Below are 27,382 nucleotides of genomic sequence, written 5' to 3'. Positions count from 1 at the left end.
TTTCATTAAGAATAATACAAGCAAGAATTAATTGATTTAATTGTATGAATTGTGTAAACTAATAATATAGCATTATGCAGTTTTCAGTATTGTATATAGATACATAAGGCTTCCCATGATGCAACTGTATATAATGTTGTGTATAGAGTTAAAAACCTGGTGGTTTGTGGTGCATGCCAGATGGCTTTGGAATATTTAGGCTACTACCATGGCTTGTCATGTTGTGTGAACTCATCAGGGTGGGTTGTTGGTTTACAAGCCACCCACAACCCTAAAACAGCCCGTGCCAACAAACCACCCTCGCCGGGTATGCATGAGATGACAAGCCACAGTTGTGTCTTGAATAATCAAAATAGCCACCTGTACACGCTGCTAAGCCCCACAGGTTAATTAACTCACACTGGTTTAGCATGACGTGTAAACCACTGTGTCAATAATCCTTAATGGACAAACTAATGCTGCAACTTGTATTAAAGAATTCTCCATTAGGCATACCTATAATATTCATGTGAAAGCATTGGGACATCTGGCATACCGTATTAGTGGATTTTTTGGTGTGAAAAATTAAACAATACTATTTCTACATTACTTGTCACCTAATACCGTAACCGAATTATAAGACTTAATACTGGTGTTCTCTAATTTACAAAATTAGAAAAGGAATATATACCATTCTTACTTTTTATTTAATGTTTGTGCAAGTAAGCATGGTTTAAACTAAAATAATTTAATCTTGTCTTCTGGTCTGTCTGTCCCACCCAATTCCATGAGTTGGATTGATGCGGCTACTTTTCTTAATTGGAAAAACAACCAGCAATAACATAAAATTATTTTTAGAAATGCATTTTTAATTACTGAGATGCTTAATTATTTAATACCATCTAAAGTGTCCTGTGAACCTTATCACTATGCAAATGTATTCAGTTTTGGAAACAATTAAATGATAATAAAGCATTATTTTTTTCTTTTATCATATATTACCGTAATGAAGCTGTTACCTCTCAGTGTGCATTTTAATGAGTTTTAAGTAACATTTTAATGAGCTCAACATTACCATAAACCCAAGGATTAGACTAAATTGAATTTACTGGGAAAAGGAAAGGTTCATTAAGAGTTAATTATATTGTTTAAGAAGGAATATTATTCATTTTATGAAGTCCCCACAGTTAAGAGTCCACCAACATATCTCTGCTTACTAATAGATGTAATAATGTTGTTATTACATTGACATGACACATGGATTTATTCACTATTATTCTTCTGTGGATTTAATAAAGTAGTGTATTGTTTGTAAACAGTATAGTTAATAGTATAACAAATGTGCTCTGGCATATCTTCTTATACAAGAGAATAGATACAACCACTTTAGAATTAATGCTTCTTGTTTTTGTTGTATCGCTGTTTTATCACATAAGCAGCAGTTCTATATGATCAAGAAATGAATAACAGGCTACAGAGTTTTGTCCTCAAAACATTCTTAAGCATTGCCTATTGGTGTTCCCAAAGAACAGTACCTAGGATCCAAATTTTTACCCATATGTTAGACCAACTAAGCTGAATAAAATAGAGTTAGAAGGTTACAGTCCTTGGACTCTTATTTTTGCTGCTTGATGTGTTTTGTGTAGCTTGATAACATATTGTACTCCTCAGACAACACAGATTATCAGAGAAAAGTCATAATTTATATCCTTTTGGATCCTGTCTTTCAGATATTAAGCATTTCTTTGCTTGCCCTTGAAGAATATTGCTTATTGGCTTCTCAGCATGAGAATGTTCCTTTTGAAAATTAGGACTAAACCCTTAATAGGATTCTGTGAAACCAATGGAAATCCCAAATGTAAAAGCTACAATTAAATTAGTATTGTATCTGTTCTCAAAGAAACTGAAGAGTCACCCAGCATACTGCCAGAGATATTATAAACACATGTGCATATGTGTGCACACACGTGCGCATGCACACACTTAGATTTTCTAGTATTTAAGGCACCATTCCCATTTTTGTACTTTTCTAAGTATGGGAAACTCCATAAAGCTAGCTGATATAATTGTGTGCCTGAATATACAATGCAACTTGGATTTGTACCAAGTTTAAAATCAGTGTCACCACCACTAATAAAGGAGGCTCATGTGGTATCCACTCTTCCTAGATGAGACAGAAGGAGAGAGAAAGCAGAACCATGGAGGGGAAGATAGAAATGATGTCCCCTGTACCATTCAGTTTTCCAGTGCTATTATAAGCCCTTTATAATAGAACATTGCCCTCTCATCAAAATTCCTCCATATAACAATATGATTTTGGCTTGTTCCAACTTTTCCCACATCTTCTGCTAGCGAAATAATTTCCTCTGACTTCCTTCTTTGCCAGTTGCCAAATAGCCATGCTGAGTTCTTCAGCATTCAACTACTACTTATTTTTTATTATTAAAAGTTAAATAAATGTACAGAAAAGTGCACACAAATAATGTAAACATAATTTATTGTGCAGTATGTTATATGTTGTGTTACATATATGCCAAACCGATATGATTGCTCATAGGCATTTTCTGCCATTGACTGGAGCCCAAACTATATCTTGGTACAACCATGAGCTTTAGGAAATGAAACTCCAAGGGCAATGACTAGAGCAAAAGTGGTAAAAAACTCAAAATATCCAACAAAATGCAAGTTAGAATCCACGTTAGAGTCTACTTCATGATGTTAATGGTAGAAAAGTATTCTCATTTCACCACCACTGGTATGTGCACAATGTTGCTTAGTAAAGCTTTCTGGAATCAATTTCAGTCACTACTCCAGGAGGTAGTTAACCATTCATTGGCCCTGTGATATGTTTAGTTATTACTTGGTGTAAATTTAGTCCTGTTTAGCCTCAGAACCTGTACCAAGTGGGTCAGAAGCACCCCAGTGGGTAACCAGGCTACTCCCAACAGGTAAACATCACCACAGAACGTCACTACAGACAAGATTGTCACTTGAAACCATATTTATGGCTTTATTGCTGAAAATTCAGGAGAAATGCAAAACAAAGAAAATAGCGTGGTGGTTATATGAGTGTTAGAGATTCTCTCTCCAATTACAGGGAAAGAGAATGCAACAAAAACAGAAGATAAATCAAAAGAATTGCAGTTGCCGAAGCTGGTACTATGAACTTGGCCAATAAGATAACGGCTTGAGCGTCTAACATTGTTATGACTCTTCTTTCCAACTTACTCCTGTTTACTACTTGCAGTTCAAAGCTAAACGAAAACAATTCAACCTATGCGTTAACCCTCCCGTGGCCTCCTCCTGCTTCTTACTTAAACACAAAACTTGAGCTTCTAACATTGTTATGACTCTTCTTTCCAACTTACTCCTGTTTACTACTTGCAGTTCAAAGCTAAACGAAAACAATTCAACCTATGCTTTAACCCTCCCGTGGCCTCCTCCTGCTTCTTACTTAAACACAAAACTTGAGCTTCTAACATTGTTATGACTCTTCTTTCCAACTTACTCCTGTTTACTACTTGCAGTTCAAAGCTAAACGAAAACAATTCAACCTATGCGTTAACCCTCCCGTGGCCTCCTCCTGCTTCTTACTTAAACACAAAACTTGAGCTTCTAACATTGTTATGACTCTTCTTTCCAACTTACTCCTGTTTACTACTTGCAGTTCAAAGCTAAACGAAAACAATTCAACCTATGCGTTAACCCTCCCGTGGCCTCCTCCTGCTTCTTACCTAAATACAAAACTTATGTTGAAGCATTACTAAGTCCCTCTAGGCATAGGAAGAGTAGAGGAAGGAGTTGGAGTGAACAGAAAACTCAAGACTTGGGAATGATTCCAGTTGTCACCCCTGAAGATGGGATTCCAAATCCCCTCCTCAGATATAACCTCCAGTCCCAAGCTTAGAAAACACTCCAAGTTCCAAACTCAGAAATAACTCTAAGTCCCAAACTCAGAAATAACTCTAAGTCCCAAAGTCTAAGAGTCTAAAAAGGTCCATAGTTACCTAAATCCGTGGGTCTGGTGGCACGGCAGAAAGAGGGAAGTGGAGGAGCAGCAGCAGGAACAAAAAAAACCACCCCGGAGCTTCCATTCCCTGGGCTTTTGTACCCCTGCTCTGGTCAAAGGTGGGGCCCAAGGAGCAATGAGACAATTAGCCTCCAATAGGAAATGGGGTGCACATTAGAGCATTTGCTCACCAATCAGAAACAAGGTGTCCCATCTATCTCCCTTAATTTCATGTGTCTGGGGAACGTGTCTGGCACCATTACAAACGGGCTACTTTGAAATGTCCCAACGTATGACCCAAAGTCTACCATATGGGCATGCTATCTTGATTGACATATTTCTCTTTGGTATATCTTCTTTGAACTCCCGGTCATCTTTGGCCATTTTTGGTCATATCCACCCAAACACCTCCTCCTAGTTGTCTTGTTGCTCGTGCTCAGGACTACACTTCCCCGCCCAACTAGCATCAAGTAGGGACATTCTCTTATCAGCAGGTGTATACCACGAGAAGTCAAAACAGTACTTTTCCTCCTCTCAGTAGGCATCTGAGCTGAAAAATCTCAGTTAGAGTCTCAGTTAGTGAAATAACATCATTTAGTATAGAATCAAAGTTCACGGTCTTCTCACCCAGGGGTCAAGAGCCTGGAATATAAAGCTGGTTAAAAGTCTGGGGTCTTCTAGGGGCTCTTCTTGTAGGCCTCTCCCAGATTAAATCAGCCATTTTTATTCTTTGTTAACCCTTTTCAGTACCAGATTAACACTTGGGGGGCGGGAGGAGAGAAGCACTGGTATCTATCCTGACTTGGATGCTAGTTTTTCAAGTATGAGATTCCAGGACCTTCTCTTATCATGGTTGCTTGGATTAATTTCATTTGTTGCTGCCTGAAAGCAGAAATGATGTCCTTGGAACAGTTCATTCTACTACATGTGTTCTATGCACTTGTCCTACTCAGCTAGTTTTAAGGCTAACATCCATCCAAATAAATGCCTCCTTAATGGACAGAATGGTCCCCATGCCAATAAACAAGGCTGTGGTGAGATCTCTGTTTAAAAAGCCCATCTTGCATCCTGCAAATCATTGGCCAGTCTCAAATTTGCTACATTTTAGCAAGGGTATACAACTTGTGGGCATGGATCATCTTCAGATTCTTTTAGATGAAACTGGTTATCCAAATCCATTTCAATCTAGTTTAGTTATACTGTTAGGACTGAAAGCTCCTTGATCACACAGGTAGACAATTTTTAGTAAGAGAGAGAGAGACAATTTCCTGGACCTTCCAGTGGCATTCGGTACCATTGACCATGGTATCTTTTCAGACTACCTGGTAGGCTTGGAGGTCACATACTGGGAGTTCTGCTCCTATCTTGATATGATGTTTACAGAAGGTGATGCTAGAGATGCTCCACTTGATGCTACAAGGTTACATCTTGCCCCCTGTGCTATTTCATGTCTTCATGGAGATGCTGGGAGAGATCATGAGCAGATTTGTTTGATGATATCCAGTTGTAACTCCTGTATTCCTTAGACCCTGATGAGGCGGCAAGGTTCTTATGATAATGAGTATCTGGAGCCAGTAATTTCTGGATGTTGAATTGAATTTAAGCTCAATTCAGATAATATGAAGTTGGTGATAGGGTACATAACTAGTCAACTTGGAGCTAGGTATTTCACCTGTCCAGAAGGATCAGCTTCACAACTTGGGGGGTTTCTTAGACCCAGCCCAAGATGTTTCTATGGCCAGTAGAGGAGTGCTCCTGTCTAGTGTCCCAGCCAACCACTCATGCCTTATTTCAGGATACCAGTGTGATTGTAGAACGCATACGAACTATAGACATTCTTCAATGAAAAGGGTAATTAAGCAAGCACACCATAGTGCTGAAAGTTTTGTGAAATCTCAAGATTTAAAATGGTTTAGTGATGTGAACAGGCACAATATACTTCTTTTTCTGACACTGCTGTAGAAACTACAGCACTACAAAGCCTTCAAGCATTTTTGAAAACCAGAATAAAACACAGAGTTATCTAACATTGCTGTTGTCTGATTTAGCCATCTGTTTTGTAAGGAAGGCAAAATGTATTCAGCAACATTAGAAGAAAAAGCTGTCCATTGTGGGCTTGGAAATATTTTTCAGCATAATCCCAAACATTCCATTGTCACATACATAGTGCTTGTAAAATGATTTTAAATTGGTCTTTAGGAAATCTACATTTACCCCACCACCACCATCACTACCACCAAAAAAAGAAAAGAAGTGCTTTGAAATGCTTATTGCTTTCCCTCACTTGCTCGGCTGTCAAAACAAAACTGACGCCTTTGAAGATTTATGGCCGATGTGTAATGAGATTGCTGAATGTTAACTGCAGCATTCAGAATTCATTAGTGACAAAAAACAAAGGGTGGTAAGGTTACTGGGACTTCAGTACAGTGTAGATAGGTCATATAACTTTGTTTTCAATTTCCTAGTTTACTCATAAATATTTTATATTCTGGATTAAAAAGACCTTCACTCCTCATGTCATCCAGCAGTCAAATAAAATCTTTCAGGAAAATATGGATATGTCAGTTTGCATTCAGTTAAACACAGTGAATTACAAGAATGTACACGATGCTCTTCTCTCTGTCTTATTGGCTTGGGAAAAATAAAAAGCAGACAGTAATAAGAAAGCATTCACACAAATCTCTTTGTGGAAGAGAGGAAGTTATGTTTCCTTAAATCACTTAACTGTTGATGACAGATTTCTCAGACTGACTCCCAGTAGTTATAACTCATGATTGCAACACCTGGTACAACACAAGAAGATGAAAGGTCGGGAGAGTGTGGAATCTTCTCTGAAGTAAGGCAGTTAATGGATAGGGCTTGGCAAATCTGTGAGATCTCCCTGGTGTTTAATCGGATTGATATTAGTAATTTTGCTAACAAATTTATTTTACAGAATTGGCAGCTGAAAGTACAACTAAATCATTCAGTCACTGATACTTTAATCACAGTGAAAATTGTTTATTACAAAAGCTGTCCCCCACGCACTCTCATTTAAGTTCTAGCTAGAGACAGATTTTGTGATAAATAGTAGCTCAATTCATATTTATCACATCACTCCTTCTAATAGTGAATTCAGCTGCTTAGTGCTGACAGGAGAGTAGCCAGGAGAGGGCCACTGAGACATCAGAGGAAGGTGTCAGAATGCTTAGAGCAAGGGGGAGGAGAACTTAATGGGGGCGGGAGAAGAAACCCAACACCCTAAAAACATCCCAATGAGGACAAAGCATATTCAGTGGCCATGGGGGTAAGGGGGAATAGGGTGAGGCAGATTAATGTCTATGGGGGTAAGGGGGAATAGGGTGAGGCAGATTAATAGAATGGAGTATCCTGGAACAGTTAATGGCTGACTGGCTGGAACCAGAACAGAGGCCCTCCATGCTACAATCTTTTAGTTAATATATGGAATCCCAAATCCAGAATAAATGTATTGAGCTTGTTTCTTATTTAGATGTGGATTTGTATTCTCAGGTAAATTACATTAGGAATAGATTATTTAAAAACAACAATGACAGTTAATTGAGTAATGTAATACATAAGACTGAATGAATGTGCCCTCTCAACCCTTGCCCCTCCTGGCTAATAAAAGCTACCCAAGGGGTATCACCAGGAAGTGGAAGTTGCATCTTTATGCAAAGGGGTAGGTCACACTGTCCTTAAGAATGCAGTAGTGCGACCACTTCTGAAGAAACCCACTCTGGACCCAATGGTATTTGACAACTACCGCCCAGTCACAAATACTGCTTTCTTAAGAAAGGTACTTGAGAGGGTCATGATGAAGCAACTACAGGCACTCTTGGTGGATACTGATTATCTAGACCCATTCCATTGTGGGCTTTGACCTGGTTACAGGACCAAATCAGCCTTGGTCACCCTTCATCAGGAGAAGGACAGGGAGAGTGCAACCCTGTTAATTCTGCTCAGTCTCTCATCACCTTTTGATACCATTGGCCATGGTATTCTCCTGGATCAACTCCATGGTCTGGACATTGGAGACACTGTGTTAGAGTGGTTCTGGTCTTACCTGCGCGGTGGATTTCGGAGTGTAAAATTGTGTAACTATTCCTTAGGCCCTTGGAAATTGAGCTGTGGGTTTCCACAGGGTACTATCCTGTACCCAGTGTTGTTTAACATCTATATGAAGCTGCTGGAAGAGGTCATTAGGGGATTTAGAGCCAAGTGCCATCAGCACGCTGATGAGACACAGCTCTATCTCCCTGTGACATCTGAATCATGTGAGTCTGTGTGAGTCCTAGATTCACTGGTGGGATGGATGAGGGCCAATAAACAACAGCTGAATCATAGCAAGACAGAAGCCCTGTGAGTGGGTGGTTCCCAAGTCTGGGAGATGGGTTCATTGCCTGTTCTGTATGGGGTTTGTGCTGATCTTCTGTTATACCATATCCTCCATTTCTTCCTGTTTTTCTTCCTGAGGGGGCAACAAGGTTGACCGTTGTTTCATATCTTTCTAATATTTTTGTTTGTTTGTTTGTTTGATGTACTCCCTTTCCACTAAAATTAGCAGATCAGACCACCTTATCAGTTTCACAGAGAAATACCTATAAACTTACAACCAAAGCCCTATTCAGATGTTATATATGTGTGTAGGGCACTCACACATCGAAGCAGGAGTTGGCTTCACTGCTGGAGCTGCTTCCAGCTTACATGCCCAGGATATCCCTATGCCTGGCATCCATATGCTAAGGGAAGACATCTGAAAAGATGCAGATATCTGAAAAGAGTGGTGATTCAGTATCCCAGTAAAATTCTCCCCCACCCCAAATAATAAGTCTAGCTGCTATTAACTCAGGATGTGGAGGCAGCTAATGAATCACTGAGATATTTGATGGTAGGTTTACTCTTACTGGTAAAGCTGCAGCAACCAGGCACTCATATAATTTTGCTTACTTAGTCACCCCTTGGGATTCCAAGTTATGGAAAGGGGTAAGGACTGTCTGAAGGACAACAGGATAAATCACAGATAAAGGTATATTATAATGCCAAACTACCTTGTCCAGGATGGCTCAGAACTTCACTGCTCCCATGAGAACCAACATGTCAGGAGGATGAGTCTGATTGAGCACAAGTTAGTTATCCATTGGTTATCTAATTAATAAGGCCTCTCAGTAGTCGCAAATATTTTGGTTTCTTTAGTGACTTGTATTGTTCAGGTGATTGTTCTTTCTGATGTACTCTGACACAATATTAGCACCAAAGATGCAGTACATATAAATTTGCAGTGTGCCTAATATTTCATGCGGCAATATCCAACAGTGTCATTCCGCAAACTGAAATAGTGCTAGTGGAGCTCTGCCAAATCTTTCAGTTGCGCAAGTGGATACCCGTTATGATTGCACAACCAGTTGTACAAAAGGTTGTGTAAATGGAATGTGCAACTGGTTGCACAATGGGTTACAGAATGGGCTGCTCAAGAGTTATGCGCAGTTACACAATGGATTGCACAAGCAAACTGCTCAACCACTTGCGCAAATGTAACTTTAGTTGGATTCTTCTTTTGCTCATAGTTCAGAACCTAGTTTCTGCTAATGTGATGCCCATGCCATTAGTGCTAATGGAATGACACAGTTGGATACTGCCCATGGAAATCTGTTGATTTTTCTGTAACTACGTGCTGATCTGTTAGGATTGTGCACAATTTCCTACAACAAATAGTGGCTGAGATGAAAAGTGGTGGCTCAAGGAATATTGTGTGACATAAGATACAGGATGTCTGGTGCCTTCACATTCTCCTGAAAAATGCCTTGAGAGGGGCACTGAAAGTACCTGAGAGGGAATTATGCTGCATAGTGGCTGGAAGCTATCCACTTCCTAAGCTCTCTTTTCACACAAGTGGAAACAAAGCAAAGTGGTGAGATTGCTAGAAAGGAAGAAGCCACTGTGTTTGAAATGTGGCAATCAACCTAGAAGCAATGTCTATCATTTTATCATATATAATGAAAATTTAGTTTCTCAAAATTAGAGGCCAAGGAAAATGAATTGTTAGGTGCTAAACTTGCAACAGCACATTAATGCTGACATAGTGAAGTATAATATATGTAGCCTTATTTTTAATAGGTACAATGTAATGAGATAAAAATGCACATTTTATTTTAAATATTGATGTGTGTGCACATGCAGGCACACATTTGTGTGTGTGTGTGTAGGAATTTAGGAAGCAATCGCTGTAGAATCTTTGTGTAGACTGAAGGAGAAACCAGGCACTATAGGAAAAGAATGCAAATTATTCCAAACCTCTTGACAGACCTGTACTTCTTCCTTCTAGCTTTGACCATAGGCTAGGGGCTCATGGGATATGGATCAGATTGAAAACTAGAGACAGACAGATGGTTATTTGTAATCATCATGTAAATGTAAATCCTATTAAAGTATGTGTGTGTGTTTTAAACACACACACACAATATTTTCTTAGGGCCCAGGAGCTTCTATAGTAAGAGGAAAGATTAAGCCATGGATATATAGATTAGAATAATTTTGACCCATCTATTCACTTTGTCATAAAACACCCAGACTCCTTTAAACAAATTCACAGAGCCATGGGAAAAGGAATAAATGAATTGTCTATAGAATTCCTAGAGTTTATAGACACTACTTTGACCTCAGTTTGGATTGGTAGGTGTTAGTGAAGAGTTGCCTTAGTAGCAGGCCTGTAATTCCTACTATAGCAGGTGCTTTAATTGCAAAAGTTTATCTTCATACTACTATTGTGAAATGAAGTCTCAAATAGTCAGTAAACCTTTACATAGTTTCCAAGTTTACTTTACTGAACTTCAAATGTGATCTGGTACTTAGAAGCATTTGTGTTTGTTTAGCAAAGAGACACCTAGAATGTCACAATTAACATTTTTCTGGACTTTGTTGTATCATTGTATGTATCCTGTAAGCACACTATTGTATCCTTTTTGATCCATCCAGTATGGGGTGTGAAATAAATGGTTCGGGTGCGTCATCATACAGCATTACTTGTTGTATTGTATTTACAAGCATTAAATCTCTGTTGCATAAGTGGCCCCACTGGATACTGCCCAGAATGTTGTTTTATCCTTAAAAAAAAAATGATTTGGTTAGATGACAATCACTTATGTAGGTTTTTGAACTTTACATTGTAGGCTATTATTGATCCTAATGACTTTATGTGCAACTATATTATTTTACTAGAAAAGGGAAGGTTTCAATGAAGGCATTTTTTAAACCTGCAAATGGTGTCATGCTTAATAATGTCCACCAGGTATTTTATTTATATGGCATTCTTGGGGTATATTTGACCCCAGCACTGGATTGGTACAGTGTATTTTTCTGTCAGTGGGGGGTTGAGGAATCTTGAATTGATTGTCTGACTACACTCAGCTGAAAATAGTGGAACTGCTATCAGTCCAGCCATGTCCTTGTCCTCATCTCCTATCATATGTCAGAGTTTCTATGAAGAGATTTTGGAACTGTATTTGATATGTTGATAGGAATTCTTGCATTTAAGGATCTATTTTTTTATTCTTGAACATTAGTCAACTGACCAATGGAACTTGGATCCATTAATCTGTGGATCCAAGTTCATAGCTAACAGTGAGCTTCTTCTGAGATGTTCCGATTTTTTTTACCATCATTCTTCAGAGAGTATACTCAGTTGCATTGTCTTTTAAATGAATATTCATTACATGCTTTCTGTATATTTTTAATCATTGCTCTAGTTATGATATTTTTATTTAGGGATTGTCTTTTCTCCTTTCTGATAATCATTTTTCTAGTTATGTTATTTTTATTTAGGGATTGTCTTTTCTCCTTTCTGATGGAGCAAAATGTAGATGAGACATAATGATCCCAGCCTGGTTTATAAGCCAGCCTGGGAAAAAATCTCAGGGACTACAGTGAGCAGAAGGTGATTGGTTAGGTAGAGTCAGATGGCCATGGAAAAAGCAGGAAAGGCTACTTATTGATAGTAAGATGAAGTCTTAACTGCAACAGTTAAGCACGGAAACAAGCATTTATATAATGAGGTCAGGTAGATTTTGCTTTTAGTATTATAATGTCTTGGAGTTGGTTTCTGACTTTCTGGGTAATTTTAATTGCATATAGAAATGGCATTTAAAACCACACTGGTACAGACATGACCTTTCGTCCCTATCCAATCATACTCACCACTCACTACAATGGCAGGCCAACCCCACTCAGTGAGAGTTTACTCTGGAGATTGTGCGGTCCCAAGGCACACACCTTTCTGATGTCCTGGGAACTCCAACTGGGACTTTGCTATGCCTACTTTATATACATTTGCTTCCAGTCACTGAATCACCCCACAGATGCTTCCTGTTACTGCCCCGCCATTTAGACGTTGACGCACAAGTCAGTCAACTGTCTTATTGTTGATGGTGCAATGCCTTTGGGTGGGCTGACCACAAGCTTGCTATTTGAGTTTTTATTCCACAGGATGTTGTAACTGCTGACACTACAGTTGCTGACTCTGGTCTGCAAGGGCCTCTTTACTCAGTCTCCAAAAGTGCCTATGGCATGATTTCTGGGACCCCCAATATTTCATAGCTCATAGTCTTGCTGGAACCCATCAACACTCACACGACTTCTAATATCTTTCACCTAAAATGTGATACATAAAATAGATACATAGAATGTGATACATAAAGGGTACTACATAGAATCAAATGTGATACCCAAAATGTGGTGCATTGTCTCACATATTATATTTCTTGCTTCTATGTTATGTTTCTATGGTATATTCTGTGTTATGGGTCCACTTGCCAGAACTAGCTACAGTGATGTCCAATAAATAATACCTTGTATACCTCCTTACATTTATATGGTGTAATGTTTCGAGTGTTGGACTGGGCGCTGGGAGATCCGGGTTCTAGTCCCCACTCGGCTATGGAAGCTCATTGGGTGACTTTGGGCCAGTCACAGACTCTCAGCCCAACCTGCCTCACAGGGTTGTTGTTGTGAGGATAAAATGGAGAGGAGGAGGATTATGTATGCCACCTTGGGTTCCTCAGAGAAAAAAAGGCAGGATATATGTGCAATAAATAAATATGTTAGAATTTTATTATTCTATTTTATCTCCAGAATTAACTTGCTTTTGCCATTTTTGTCATTTTCTCCTTCATTCATTAATGAGATTTTTGAAGTGTATGTATATAATTTCTGTCAGTCCAGTATACATTTTTGGGATATGTCTTTTGGCAAGACATTTGAGAGAAGAGGGTTCTGAAGGATCCTCTTAACTCTGTAAGATATGCTCCTTTAGGAAAAGTTGAGTCCTTTCCAGAAAGATGATTGTGCCAGTTTCGTTATTTTTATTTTCTGTGTCTAGACATTGCATACATAGACAGCTCTTTTATATTAGAAACTAAATTAACTTTTAATTAGTTTCTCCCCCTCTTAGGATTTACCTGTGTGTCTTGAAATGCTAAAACGATAAGCAGAACCCTATATCTGTAGCTGAGAGTCAGATTTATATGCAGGCTCAACTCAGCCCATTCAGAGGCTAATCCTTGTGCATTTAAATTTTATCCTTGAATGTAACACACAAAAATGGGAAATGTGCAGTTCAAAATGTTAAAACAGAGCACATTTTATTAACAGCAAAAGCAGTAAATTAAATCGGCTTATAAGCTGACAGTGAACGATTTTTGCTGCACTGTTCCAGGCTGCTCCTTTAGTAAGATGCAGGGTTTTCTTGATTTCTCAGAGGACCCTTTTTCCATTAAAGGTGAGAACTGTATTAAAGCAGTAATGAGGCTCTTACTTAGCTGAACTACAAAAGAGGAGATGCCCTAAATTTTAGTAGCTCATTTTGGAGCTATTTTCAGTTTTGTGTTGGTAAGGGTGACAATTAAGCTAGAGACTGGGACATGAATGGAAGAATAATGATGAAATGACTATCATTTCTGTACACCTAAAACTAATCTGTTGCGACATAATTTACATAGGAAGATTGTATGTGTTACTAACAGCTAGCCTAGCTGTATTTTTCTCCCTTTTGATTTTATTTCACAGTGCCTGCAAAAAAGTAAAAGACATAGCTGCAAACATATTAAAAGAGAATTTTATTTATTAATTAATTTATTAAATTTATTAATCGCCCATCTGGCCGGTCACCCAGCCACTCTGGAAGATGTACAAAGTGTATAATAAAACAATTTAAAACAATAAAATTCAACAGTACAAACACCATATTTCTAAAAATACCCTAACCCACCCCAAATGCCTGCCTGAACAACCATGTTTTTAATGCGTGGCAGAAGCTCATTAAAGAGGGGCCATGGCGGAGTTCCCCAGGGAGGGAGTTCCACAGAGTGGGGGCCACCACAGAGAAGGCCCTCTCCCTCGTCCCCACCAGTCTAGCTGTCCTGGCTGATGGGACAGAGAGAAGGCCATCCGAGGCTGATCTTGTTAAGCAGCCTGTCTGGTGCTGCTGGAGACGCTCCTTAAGATAGGCTGGGCTGGAACCATATAGGGTTTTAAAGGTCAAAATCAACACCTTGAATTTGGCCCAGAAAACAACTGGTAACCAACTGGTAACTCCTTCAGCACTGGAGTGATGTGATCTCGCCAGCGGCTGCCTTTAATCAGGCGAGCCACCGCGTTCTGTACCAGCTGCAGCTTCCGAACCGTCTTCAAGGGTAACCCCACGTAGAGCGCATTACAGTAGTCTAAACGAGAGGAGACCAGAGCATGTACTACCGATGGGAGCAGATGGTTGGGAAGGTAGAGACGCAGCCGCCGTATCAGAAGGAGTTGGTACAGTGCTGTCCGGCTCACAGCTGACTCTTGAGCCTCCATGGACAGCTGGGAGTCCAAAATGACCCCCAGGCTGCGGACCTGGTCTTTCAAGGGTAGCTGTACCCCATTCAACACCAGGTCAACATCCCCCAACGTCCTCTTGTTTCCCACCAAAAGTACCTTGGTCTTGTCAGGGTTCAGCTTCAGCTTATTCCTCCGCATCCAGCCATTCACCATCTCCAGACATTTGGGCAGGGATTCTACGGCCAACCTTGGTGAAGATTTGAACGAGAGGTAGAGCTGTGTGTCATCCGCATATTGATGACACCACACCCCAAACCTCCTGATGATAGCCCCCAGCAGCTTCACATAGATGTTAAATAGCATCAGGGAGAGGATGGAACCCTGTGGCACCCCACAAGTGAGCAGTCATGGGTCCAAAGCCTCCTCTCCCAGTGCTACCCTCTGGTACCTGCCAGAGAGGAAGGACTGGAACCACCGCAATACAGTGTCTCCAATGCCCAACCCCACCAGGCGGTCCAGAAGGATACCGTGGTCAACGGTATCAAAAGCCGCTGAGAGGTCAAGGAGAACAAGGAAGGAGCATTCACCCCTATCCAGAGCCCTCCTCATATCATCCACCAAATCGACCAAGGCCGTTTCTGTCCCATGCCCAGGCCTGAAGCCCAACTGAAATGGATCTAGATAATCAGTTTCTTCCAAGTGTTCCTTCAACTGCATCGCCACCACCCACTCAATCACCCTGCCCAAAAATGGCAGATTCGAGACTGGGCAAAAGTTGTTTAGAACTTGGGGATCCAAGGAGGGCTTCTTTAAGAGCGGTCTTATCACTGCCTCCTTGAGGGCTGATGGCATCACTCCCTCCTCAAAGGAGGCATTCACCACCACTCTGGTCCCCTCACCCAGTCTCTCTCTGCAGCCCATAATGAGCCAAGATGGGCAAGGATCAAGTAAGCAGGTAGTCAGCCTTACAGATGAAAGCACCTTGTCTGCTTCATCAGAAGGAAGAAGCTGGAACCAATCCCACAAAACCGGTTTGCCACAGGCCTCCTCTTGCTCACTAACTGTATCCACAGCACATGGAATAACACTCCTAATCCGATCAATTTTATCTGCAAAGTGCCTTGCCAAGGCCTCACAGGAGGCCGTAAAATGCTCCAGCAGTTCTGGAGCCACTGGACCAACCAGGCTCCGCCTCCGGACCCCTTGGAACAGCCTCCTGGTACATCACTCTGCGGACTCGATAGAGGCAGCATAATATTCCTTTTTTGCTGCCTTCACTGCCACGTGATAGGCTGAAGATACAACTCTAACCCGTGTCTGATCGTCTTTGGAGCGAGACTTCCGCCACCGGTGCTCTAACCGTCTCACCTCCTGTTTCAGAGCTCTTAACTGCAGATTGAACCATGGTGCAGTCCGAGCCCTGTTCAGCGGGAGAGGGCGATTCAGAGCCACCCAATCTAATGCCCCAGTGATTGCAGCTTTCCACCCACCAGAGTCTCAACTGAGTGGCCTTAGGCATGCTCCAGAGAATCCCCAAGTGCATTCAGGAATCCATTCAGATCCATAAGACGCCTAGGGCGGACCATTTTAATGGGTCCTCCACCCCTGCGGAGGGGTTGTGGAACCGAGAAGCCCAACGTCACCAGATAGTGATCTGACCATGACAAGGGGGTGGTGGATATACCCCCGACTTCCAGATCACTCCCCGCTTCTCCAGAAACAAACACACAGTCTAGCGCATGACCTGCTACATGGGTGGGCCCAGTTGCAATAGGGTGCAGCTCCCAGGAAGCCATGGTCTCCATGAAGTCCCAAGATGCCCCTGTGAGGATGGCCTCTGAATCTACGTTGAAGTCCCCCACCACCAATAAGTTAGGGGACTGCACACGCACATCAGAGACCACCTCAAGAACCTCGGGATGTTTGGAATGAAACAATGAAAGCCCTTCTAGCAGCATTATGTAGGCCTAGATCTTGGCGCTCTTCAGAACATCATCATCATCACTGTTGTTGTTGTTGTTGTTATTACAAAAAGAATAATAATCCTGCCACTGTAAGGGTAAAACTGCATAGCTGTGTGACATCTCCATTTGCCCATTTGGTTTTAAAATAACTGCTGTGGAGATAGGTGCCAGTTGAGAACCGAGAACAACAGATTTTAAAAAGGTTACAAGCAAAGTTTCCTTAATGAAAAGAGTCCAAGGTCAGATAGGGATGTACGGACTATGTAAAATCTGCTCCATCTGTGTTCTGTGGATTGTCAGGCACCTTCCATTCCGTCATCCGCCCACAGATGGATGCAAATTTTTTTTTCATCATGCAGAAAAATACAGAAATAATTCCGTTAATATTTACGTAAGTATTTACATAAGTATTCACATAATTTACCTCAGTACATGACATTTATTGTATTGTCCCCCCCTTCCATTCAACACTTCCTCAGCAGAAATGTGCGTATTTTTCTATGGATTTATATGCGTACATTTTGGGAAAATAAAAAAATCATCCAAAAGTCCACAGGCTCCATATGGCCTGAGGGGGGTGCTCCGCAGTAGAATCCACAGGTCGGATTCTTAGAAATCCAAGCTCATTTTAATCCACCTTGAATTTCTCCAGCGTCCCTAGTATCAGAACAGCAATAATTCTATCAGGGTTTTTCTTCCCCAGAAAGTCACACTGGCCAGATGTCACTTGGCAGGTATGGCTGCAGAATAAAAGGGGAATTCTGTGTGTAAGTGTGCATTTATATGAGAGGTGCTTCTATGAAATGCATATGTAAAGTAAATATGATAAGGAAATATATATGATAAGAAAAGGTCACCTATGGAGTTATCTTTATTTTTGTTATAGTAGCTGATTCTGGATGGATTTTTATCATGCTCCCAAATAAATGTTGATCTAGGAAACTTTTTGTTCACCTGCATGTTAATATATTTAATAGAGCTGTTTGTTTTTTTCTTTCTCCTTCCATATTGTTTCTGTCAGTGCTACGGGATGATTTCCGGCAAAACCCTACAGATGTTGTTGTGGCAGCAGGTGAACCGGCTATTTTAGAGTGCCAGCCTCCTCGAGGACATCCTGAGCCCACTATCTACTGGAAAAAAGACAAAATCCGAATTGATGACAGAGAAGAGAGAATCAGCGTAAGTCTGTCCTGCTGAAATGGGAACTTAAAAACATTATCCAGCTTGCTAAAAAGTGAATCATACTGCAGATTTTCAGAAAAATTAGAAAACATAATTACCTTGATGAGATAAGAACATTAATCATAGAGGAACTAGACCCTTTAAAATTACTGTAGCATAATACTACAAATTGTTTTCTAGTAAGATTCCTCTATAATTGATGGCAATTGTGGTGAAAACCTTAGCGCTGTAGTTTGTGGATTTAGGAATTGAACATAGTTTTGCAGCTCAGGCCCATAAATAATGCTGCTGATTTTAAACATATTCAAATAGTTTAATCCTTTAGAAAAGTTAGATCGTTGTTCAAGACATTGCATTACATAAGTCTGATAGAAACTCTGTTTTGAAAGAGACCGTTCTTCAGTAAGATCCATCTTTACACAAACACAGGAAAGGTGACCAGAAAGTTGCTTTTACCATTAATTTTCTAATCAAAGTGTTCCTGTGATCCTTGTGCCTAAAATCACACAATAATTGGGAAAGAATGTCAAGGAGCTGGGAACACCAAAAAGTCCCCCATGCCCCTTCTGTTTACTTCATGATATAAGAGTTGTAAAGTACTTTATACAAAGCTATTTAAGTTAAATACTACTACCGACATTTTTCTAGATATATGAAATACAGCTTATAGTATGCTACAACTTACAGGCATATTTTTTATTTCTTTACAATAGATACGAAGTGGAAAGCTTATGATTTCAAACACAAGAAAGAGTGATGCTGGAATGTACACGTGTGTTGGCACAAATATGGTGGGAGAACGGGACAGTGATCCAGCAGAGCTGACTGTCTTTGGTAAAGGAACTTCTGAGCTATATGCTTGCTTTTCCTCTTGAGCTGCAGGGACAAAATACTAAAGATTAATTAAGACTAGCAAAGTATAAAATCAATACTGTGAAGGCTGAGTCATATAATTACTTTTGTACAAAAACAGCATCTAAAAATTTACAGTGATGAACAAATCTCATGAATTCTAATTTGTCAGTAGAGTTCTAAAACAAAACAGCATTTTTTTCTGGAGTGCATGATTTAAACCCAATCAGAGATTATTGGGTAAATGCAAACACTCAGGAACCTTAATCCAGTGTGATAATGCTGCCTGTCACAAAATTATCAAATATAATTGAGACACCTTTAACACAGTTGACAGATTGTGCTTCAGAGAGTTTCAGAGTCATCTAGCTTGTTTAAATTATTTCTTATTCCCCATGGCTGGTAGATCAAAGCTTTTGTAAAATTGCACAAAAGAACTGAGTCTGTAGATAGTCTCACAAGATCTTTATTAGTATAGATGTTTTCTATCACATTGTTCCCTTCCAAAATGTTTGTCCATTTAAATTTGCATAGCAATTGGGTTTCTTGTACTGATGACTAAATCAAAAGCTAGACAATGTATAGGTTGGTGGAGTCTCCAAGTTGAACAGGTCAAGCAATTAAATTAATCAGAATCATTTCTCCCATGAGAAAAACTAAATAGGTAGAGGGGATGCTGGAATGATCTTAAATCTAAATCTATCCTATTAACAAATGGATAATAGATAGTATTATAAAACCTTACTGTAGCAGAACTCTCGGTGGTCACATTTCTATACATAATTAGTATGGTTTCTATAGGTACTGGTTCAGAGGGTCTTGAACAAGGTCAAAGAAAATCAATAGGAAAAAAAGTCCCTCAATCCACTGAGCAGATTTTGTGGGCCTGTTGGGACTACAGAGGGGAGTGGGAATTCCTCCTCCCCAGAAGCTGTTCCATTGGTAGAAGTGGTTCATTGGATTCAACCCAATAAGCTCCAAGAAACATGGACACAACATTGAACTGTTTCTATGAAATAGCCCATATGTTAAAAGATATCTAACATTACCCTGTCAAAGAAGTTGGGCGGGGAGAGCAGCAATAGTTCAATGAACAACTAACCTCACAATAAAATACGGTGATGTTTCACCATGTTAGAAGCTCAGATTCCTAATTACTTAAGTCTGTGTTAATAATGTTATTTAAGCAGTATGGCCTGCAATAGAAGTGTTGAAGTTAACCCTAATAATTGTGCGGGGGGGGGGGTTGCAGGTAGTCTGCCCTAGGGTGCGACCCTATGCAAGTTTAGATAGAAAAAGTCCTACAATTCCCAGAATTCCCTAGCCAGTATGGCTGGCTGGAGAATTCTGGCAGTTGTAGGACTTCTTTTTATCTAAACATGCATAGGATGGTGCCCTTAAGCTCCTAAGGCACTTGAACAGTCTACCTTAAGTGTTTAATGTTTATTTAAATGCCTTCCTCTAGAAATCCAGTCCTGCAAATGTTGGCCATGCACCTAACATGGAAACAGTACAGGAAATTAAGTTTGGCTTGTGTGGGAAACTGAACGTTTAATAACATGTCTGGCAAGTACACCGAAAGTGCTGAATAAGGTAGAGGAAAGTTAATTAATCAGGTGCTGATTAGTCATTCTTCTCCCTTTAAAACACCTGTAAGACAGTTTTGTGCATACCTTATTTATTTATTTATTTATTTTCCATACTGATTTTCAAACTTTTCCAGGATTCAGTCCCTCATTTTGGTCTTGAAATGTTTTCTTCTAATATCTAAAATCAATTTTACTGTGTCACTCATAACTGATCTCAAGCTCCCCATACAGTGGATTTAGCTTGAGGCATAGCCTCTGGTGAAACTGAGTAGGAGTAAGTAGGGTGGTTACCAGGAGTCCAGTGGGAACAGTAGGGAGGCAAGGACTAAAATTTTACATTCACGATTTTTCTTAAATAGCATTGGAATTAAACTGTCAATTAGTACAAACAAATGCAATGAGAAAGAGGAACTATGCGTACACATATTTAAGGAAAATACAGTTTTTAGAAGCTTATACCATGATATAGTAATATCCAGTACAAATTGAAACATTTTTCCTGTGTGTTAACAAGAAGCATTTTCATTTTGCATTCTATTTGTTCCCAATTCTTTTTTTTTTTACCATGTATGCAATTATTCAGGGAAATATTCTTAGTGTTTGCTGTAAATATGGAAATTCTTTCCCCTCACTAATCCAGTATCTATATCAGCTACAGAGAGAGAGCTTCCTGTACTTGAACTGCTTTGATGTATGTTAGAAATGCATCAAAACATCTAATTTACATCTTGGTCCTAAATCATTTGTTTTATCCAGATAAAGCAACAATAATATATGCAGTTACTTTTTTTTAAGGTCTTAAAGGTATTTAAACATGCCACAGATTAAGTAAAGTTTTGCTAATTGGTTTCTTGGGGAAAAAATCTCCACACAGTATCAGTGTTAAGCCTGCATGTATCCTTCCTCCTTGCTAAAAGGAGAAAGTAGCAAGTAAATCTAGTATAACAAATTTATTTAATCATTGCTATCTCCTCAGCAAGCACACAATCAAAAAACCCCAATTCTTCCGAGGGTGCATGAGCGGTCAGAACACACCCTTAATCTTAGATCTACTACTTCATTGTTTACAGTGGATCATACCCAATAGTGGCTTTGCACTAATGGGAGGGGCTTCTGTTTGTGCGAGGCAGGCGAATAAACCTGTACTTCAGGTCTTGCTCCTCTGTGCCTCCCTGTTCCAGGGGGTCTCCCAACCCTCCAGAGCAGTTTTCAGAATCTGGGGGTGGGGGGGGCACTGAAAAAATATGCTACCCTGACCAGCTGCCATTGTGTGCAATGATGGCGGCAGCAGTAGCAGGATGGGATGGGAGCTGAGAGGGAAGCTCCATGGCATTTCTCTCTTTGCTCCAGTCCTAGCCACTGGGAGCAACTGCCCCAGTCTCTGCCAGGCATGGCAGAGGAAGCCTTAACCCTTCCCACTCTCCTTTGGTAGAATGAAGCCAAGAAGTGTGTGCTATGGAGACTGGGTAAAAGAATGATCCATAAAATCAAAGAGGAATACTCATGATTTCATATGATTTTTGCAGAGCAAATCCCCCAAACCACCATCCAATCACACAGCATATCTGCCTCCGTGGAGTGAATCTGCCACTCGCGGGCACAGCCATGGCACAAAAACAGGGGGAAATGGCTCCCCCCATTACCCGGAACAAGATGGCTGCCAGCGTGTGTTCAGAGAGCCTAGGAGCTGGCAGTGGCAGCAGCCCACCCTCACTGTCAGGAGTCGGCCTCCAACCAGGCACCCTCCCCTCCTTCCAAGGAAGGGAGAGAGCACAGCTGGAGGGTGACTCCTGCACTCATGCCTGTCCACGGTTGCTGGGATGCGACGGGCAGCATTTTCCCTGGCAGCACCTTCCCTGGCAGTGGCTTCCCTGGAGGCACCAGCAGCAGTGGCAGTGGCAGCTCCCTTGGCAGTGCCCCCCCCCCAGAACAAGGACCCAGGTAAGGAGCTGGGGGCTGGGCAGCATGTGCGGGGGGGGGGGAAGCGGGATTCAGATGTCTGAATCCCATTTCAGCTTCGTAGGCCGAGGCGGGTTCCCCCTCCCCCCTGTAAATCAGCCCGAGCCAAATCGGGCCCGCCTTAGAAGCCCTGAAGCAGCTTCTGAGTTGGATCAGGGGGTCCATGCACAGCCCTATTTGTAATCTCACTCTTTTTCTTGAGGTGTATGAAAAAAGACTATCTGGAAAACCTATCATTTCTTATGTTAAAGGATGGCGGTGTATGTACATATTTAAATAAGGGAGAAGTAAGTAGAAGAGGTAAATAGGAGGGCTAAGGAGGACTATCAGCTTCCAAAACCAGACAAGGGTTTTTCTGCTGATCAAGGTGGGAGCAGTTTCTGAAAACCTTATGTTATTGTATTCAGTAAAGTGCATCTAAATTCTCTCTTATGTCTCTCAAGTCTTATAGCATAACGTAAGTCTCTGTAAATTTGTTAATTCAATAGCTAGCCACATTATAACTGCAAGCAAAGTTTATTCAGAAGTTATAAAGGTCATATAACAGCAATAGTCTAAACGACTGATGTGACATATAACTGTGACCTATTTTATAGCCATCTTCAAAGGCTTTTAATATTTCCCACAGAAACAAAGTCTGGGGTGAGGGTTCTTTATTTACTCAGCTGAAGCTTATAAAACAGCTATATTAAACATGTTATATACACCTCTGTTTTTAATTTATGTGTTGAATACTGTTGACAAAATTACAATTTTAATTATACCACCCAAATTTGTGGGCAGAACTTTTTAAAAACTCATATTTTCCAAAAAATCTGCTATGAAATTAGCTTGACTGAATGATATAAGAAACATAACAGAAAGCTGCATTCTTTTGTCCCCTGAGAGATTAACATTATAAGCAAGTTATGCAGGTGATTCAAATCCAGTTAATCTCACATAAAGAATGCTAATTGCATTGGCAATGGCATTCACTCTGATCATTCTATGGAAGTATAATTAACATTCTTTGAGTGATATGTGGGCAGAAAACAACATGGGAAATTATGTATTCTTTCCTGACAAACATTCAGAAAACTGCAGAGAAGATGCAAAATGAAAACCATGGATTTTGATTCGCACGTCCTCAGTTTCTGTAGTCTGCATTTCTGTATTTGTTTTCTTGCAAGCTCTTTTTTGTTAAAGAAAATAGAACATTCTATGTCAGCCTTCCCCAACACATCTGGAGAATGGGGAAGGCTATATGTTTTGTCTTACAGAAACATGCATTCACTTCACCTCATGGTTACAGGAAAACTTGCATAAGCAGCTAAAACGGTAGCAATCAGGAGGCAAGACTTTTGCAAGCCCATCTTGTGTCCCAGAGATAATATAAACAAACACATTTATCATGCAATAACTAAAACTATTGTTGATTGCTTGATCGTATGAAATAGATATGGCAAATTCTTAGTTTTTGCCCATTCATCTTTAGTTTTACTGATTTTAAATTAATTATTTTTCAGTCAACTGTTAAGCAGAAATGTTGATCACTTCTTCAGTTATAAATAAAGAGTATGATTTAGTCCACAATAGTATACCATCTGCATAGGATTCCCATACGCTCACGAAAGCCCTATTTCTCCCCTCATTTCAGAACACAAGTAACTTGTACTGAGAGGAGCAGTACAAGCAGTATTTGCAGATATGGGAGACAAGCACAACCCTGTCATTCTGCCTAATGACTCCCAGCGTGAGGGTGGAAAATAAGGTTCTGTTGAGTATACAGGCTCAGCGCTGGCCCTATCGTAGGCAGAATGGGGCAGCTGCTTCAGGCAGCTGATTTTTGGACTTCATGAAAAGGCAGCATACTGGTAGCTTTTTAATAAATTAATGTTGTATTTTTACTGCCATGGCGAGGGAGAGGTGCTCGTGGGATTTTTTGCCTCAGGTACCAAAATAACTTGGCCAGCCTTGGATACTCTGCGCCTTGACAGGTAGAATGGTGGGGTCAGGGGCGGTGCTAAAGTGGTTTTGGCTATTCTGCCTCAGGCAGCAAAATGTCTTGGTCTAGGCCTGTACATATATACTGTGGACTGGATTCTTTTCAAACATTTGAAGAGGAATGTAACTGACTTTAATGTGGAACTCTTGTTTTCAAGAACGACCCACATTTCTCCGGAGACCAATAAACCAGGTGGTTTTGGAGGAAGAAGTTGTAGAATTCAGGTGCCAGGTACAGGGAGATCCTCAGCCAACAGTGCGTTGGAAGAAAGATGACAGTGACTTGCCAAGAGGAAGGTAGGGAAAACATTAATTGTTGTTCTCCTTTCTGGTGATTCTGATTGGTGTATTTGCTCACATGAAATGCTGCTAATCAGGAAAAGGGGTAAAGAAGCTTTATTGCCTGTTGAACACATGCTCTCATAGTACATAGTGGGGCACGTTCTTGCCCTTAGGCTGACAGATGTAAAGGAGGACAGAGCTCCTTAAACTTCAATAATTTTATAGAAGTGGGACTTTCTGCAGGTGCAGTTGAAGTCTGAATCAGCTCCCAGTGAGTAGCCACTGGTGTAGACAGAATGCACTCAAGCGGTTGGTTAAGAACAGGCTTTTATTGGAGATATAACAATCTTACATCTCAAGGTAAGTTGGCTGAGGTCAGCCTCATGGTCAGCATCACTTGCAGGAGGAAGAAGGAAGAAGATAGAAAAATAGAGGAAGGAGACAAGGGGGATGTAGACCAACATCCCAGAGATCCCCTCCTATCTCACTCAGGTACATATTAACCCTTCAAGTTCAGGTTAAGTGACACATGGCCCTAATACTGCCAGCACCCCTTCTCAAGGGCAGTGGGTCACTGCACTAATCCCAATGGGTCGTTGCATCAATCCCATGTCCTTCAGGTGGTGCTGGTGCAGTTCCCCCAGCAAAGAAGTGTCACCATTTCTTCAGGCAATACTTCAGTTCAATCACTTCTTGCTCTGCTAAGTCTCTTATCAGGTGATGCCTCACATTAATGTACTTTTTCCGTGGTCTTAGCTTCTCACTCGATGCCAGCTTTAGGCATCCCTGATTGTCCATGTAGTACTGTGACTTGGGTATTCTCCAGTCCCATGTCAGTGAATAATTGTCTAAGCTGAATCACTTCCTGACATGCACTGGTTGCTGCCACGTATTCTGTTTCTATGGAAGACATGGCCACAACTGCCTGCTTCTTACTAGCCCAACTGATGGCCCCACCATTGTATGTGAACAGGTACAGGTTTCCTGATGTGGACTTGCAGTCCGACTCATCACCCACCCAGTCTGCGTCCTTGAACCCAATCAGCACTGCTTGTGTGAGGCTGGGCAGTTTGAGTTTTGTATGTTCAGTACCCTTCAAGTAGCACATCACATGCTTCACTCCGTTCTAGTTGTGTTGAGATGGCTTGGTTGGCCACTTTCCTGCTCAGGATGCCCATGGCTGCAGCTATGTCTAGTCTGGTAACTGTCACAATCAGTAGCAGCTTACCAATCACCTTTTGATACTGCTGATTATCCATCAGTGGAACGTCGTCATCTTGCCCCTTCAGGTGATCTCTGGACATGGGAGTCTTGGCCCCCTTCGCCTCTACCATTCCAAACTCCAGCAGCATCTCCTCAATCTTTTGTCTTTGACTAAGGAGGAAGTTCCCATCATCCCCCTTCTTCACCTGTATACTCCAATAGTGTGCTAGTGGACCCAGGTCCTTGATTTCAAAGTTCTGCTTCAGTCTAAGCATATATTTTCCATGCCATTGCTTTCCTGCTCATAGCACAGGACGAGATCATCCACGTACACCAGTATATATGCCCACCTGTCCCCCTGGTATAGAGGCAGGAGTCTGCTTTCCCCTTGGTGAAGCTCAGATTTACCAGGACTCACTCTATTATTTTTTTTCATTCCAGGCCCTGGCGGCCTGCTTACGTCCATAAATGCTTCTGTGCAATTTGCATACTTTCCTTGCCCCTCCTGGATCTACAAACCCTGGAAGTTGTATCATGTACAGGTTTTCCTCCATTTCACCATATGAATGCTGTTTTAATGTCTAGATGCCTAACTTGCATCTCCCTGCTGGCTGCTATGCTCAGCATTGCTCTAATGGTGGTGTGCTTCACCACCGGGGCAAAAGTTTCGTCATAGTCCTCCCCATACTTTTGAGAGTATCCCTTTGCTGCTAACCTGGCTTTGTAGCATTCTGCTTCACCACCTGTGTTGCACTTCACTTTGAAGGTCCACTTGCAGCCAATTGCCTTGTGATTGGGGGTGGGAGAGTTCAGTCAGGGTCCAGGTCCCATATTCGTGTAGTGAGTCCATCGTGTAGTGATGTCCAGAAGTGATGTCCATTTTCGTGTAGTGAGTCCAGAAGGCATGTGCTGCCTTCTTCCAACTGTCTGCCTCATCCTTGGGCAAGGAGGCAGTGTCTTCCCAGCTAGCTGGCTCTTTGATCTCCTACACTCTGGCTGAAAAGTAATAGTCCCTGTTCCTGGCTGGTGGTGTGTCTTTGGTGGCCCTCTCTGTGACCTCCTGGGTTCCTGCTGCTCTGTTTCATTCAGCTTGGGCTCCCCAGTGTCACCGGCCTCACTGTCGAAATTAGGTGTGTTGGCTGCCCTCTTCCTTCCTCGGGCACCATGGGCTCCTCTGCTCTGCTCTCAGATGTGCTTCGGTTCAGCTCTATCAGCTCCATAGTCCCGGGCCTTGTAGTCTTGTCACATTGCACACTTCAGCTGACTGTGATGCTGCAGTCTTGGGGAATAAGGATTCTGTAGCCTTTACAGTAGAGATTGTATTCCACCAGGACCCCTTCGATGGCTCTGTCAGCCAGCTTAGTCCTTTTCTGTTCAGGACCATGAGCATTGGCCTTACATCTGAACATTCTCAGCTGGCCCACCATTGGCTTGATTTCATGCCACAGTTCAAAGGGTGTTTTAGTAGTGGCCCTGGCTGGCAATCGGTTCTGTATGCAGGCCACTGTAGACACCTCCTCTCCCCAGAACTTGAATGGCAGATTTGCATCTGACAGCGTGCTTCTTACCATGTC

At 41.2% G+C, this 27,382-nt stretch overlaps 1 protein-coding gene across 1 annotated transcript in view; it reads left to right on the top strand.

Annotated features, from left to right (window-relative positions):
- The window catches only part of ROBO2 (roundabout guidance receptor 2), a 721,099-nt gene that overhangs the window by 465,633 nt on the left and 228,084 nt on the right, over positions 1-27,382 (top strand). The window contains exons 3-5 of the mRNA XM_084843509.1: positions 17,780-17,937; positions 18,654-18,774; positions 24,482-24,620. Of these exons, the coding sequence (XP_084699635.1) occupies positions 17,780-17,937; positions 18,654-18,774; positions 24,482-24,620 (418 nt within the window). The remainder of the gene's footprint in view (positions 1-17,779; positions 17,938-18,653; positions 18,775-24,481; positions 24,621-27,382) is intronic.

The sequence above is a fragment of the Heloderma suspectum genome, chromosome 3, assembly GCF_057233095.1.
Source record: "Heloderma suspectum isolate Gila_16-S chromosome 3, 16-S_ref, whole genome shotgun sequence".
Lineage (NCBI taxonomy): Eukaryota > Metazoa > Chordata > Lepidosauria > Squamata > Helodermatidae > Heloderma > Heloderma suspectum.
This window is presented reverse-complemented; position numbering and strand designations above follow the sequence as displayed.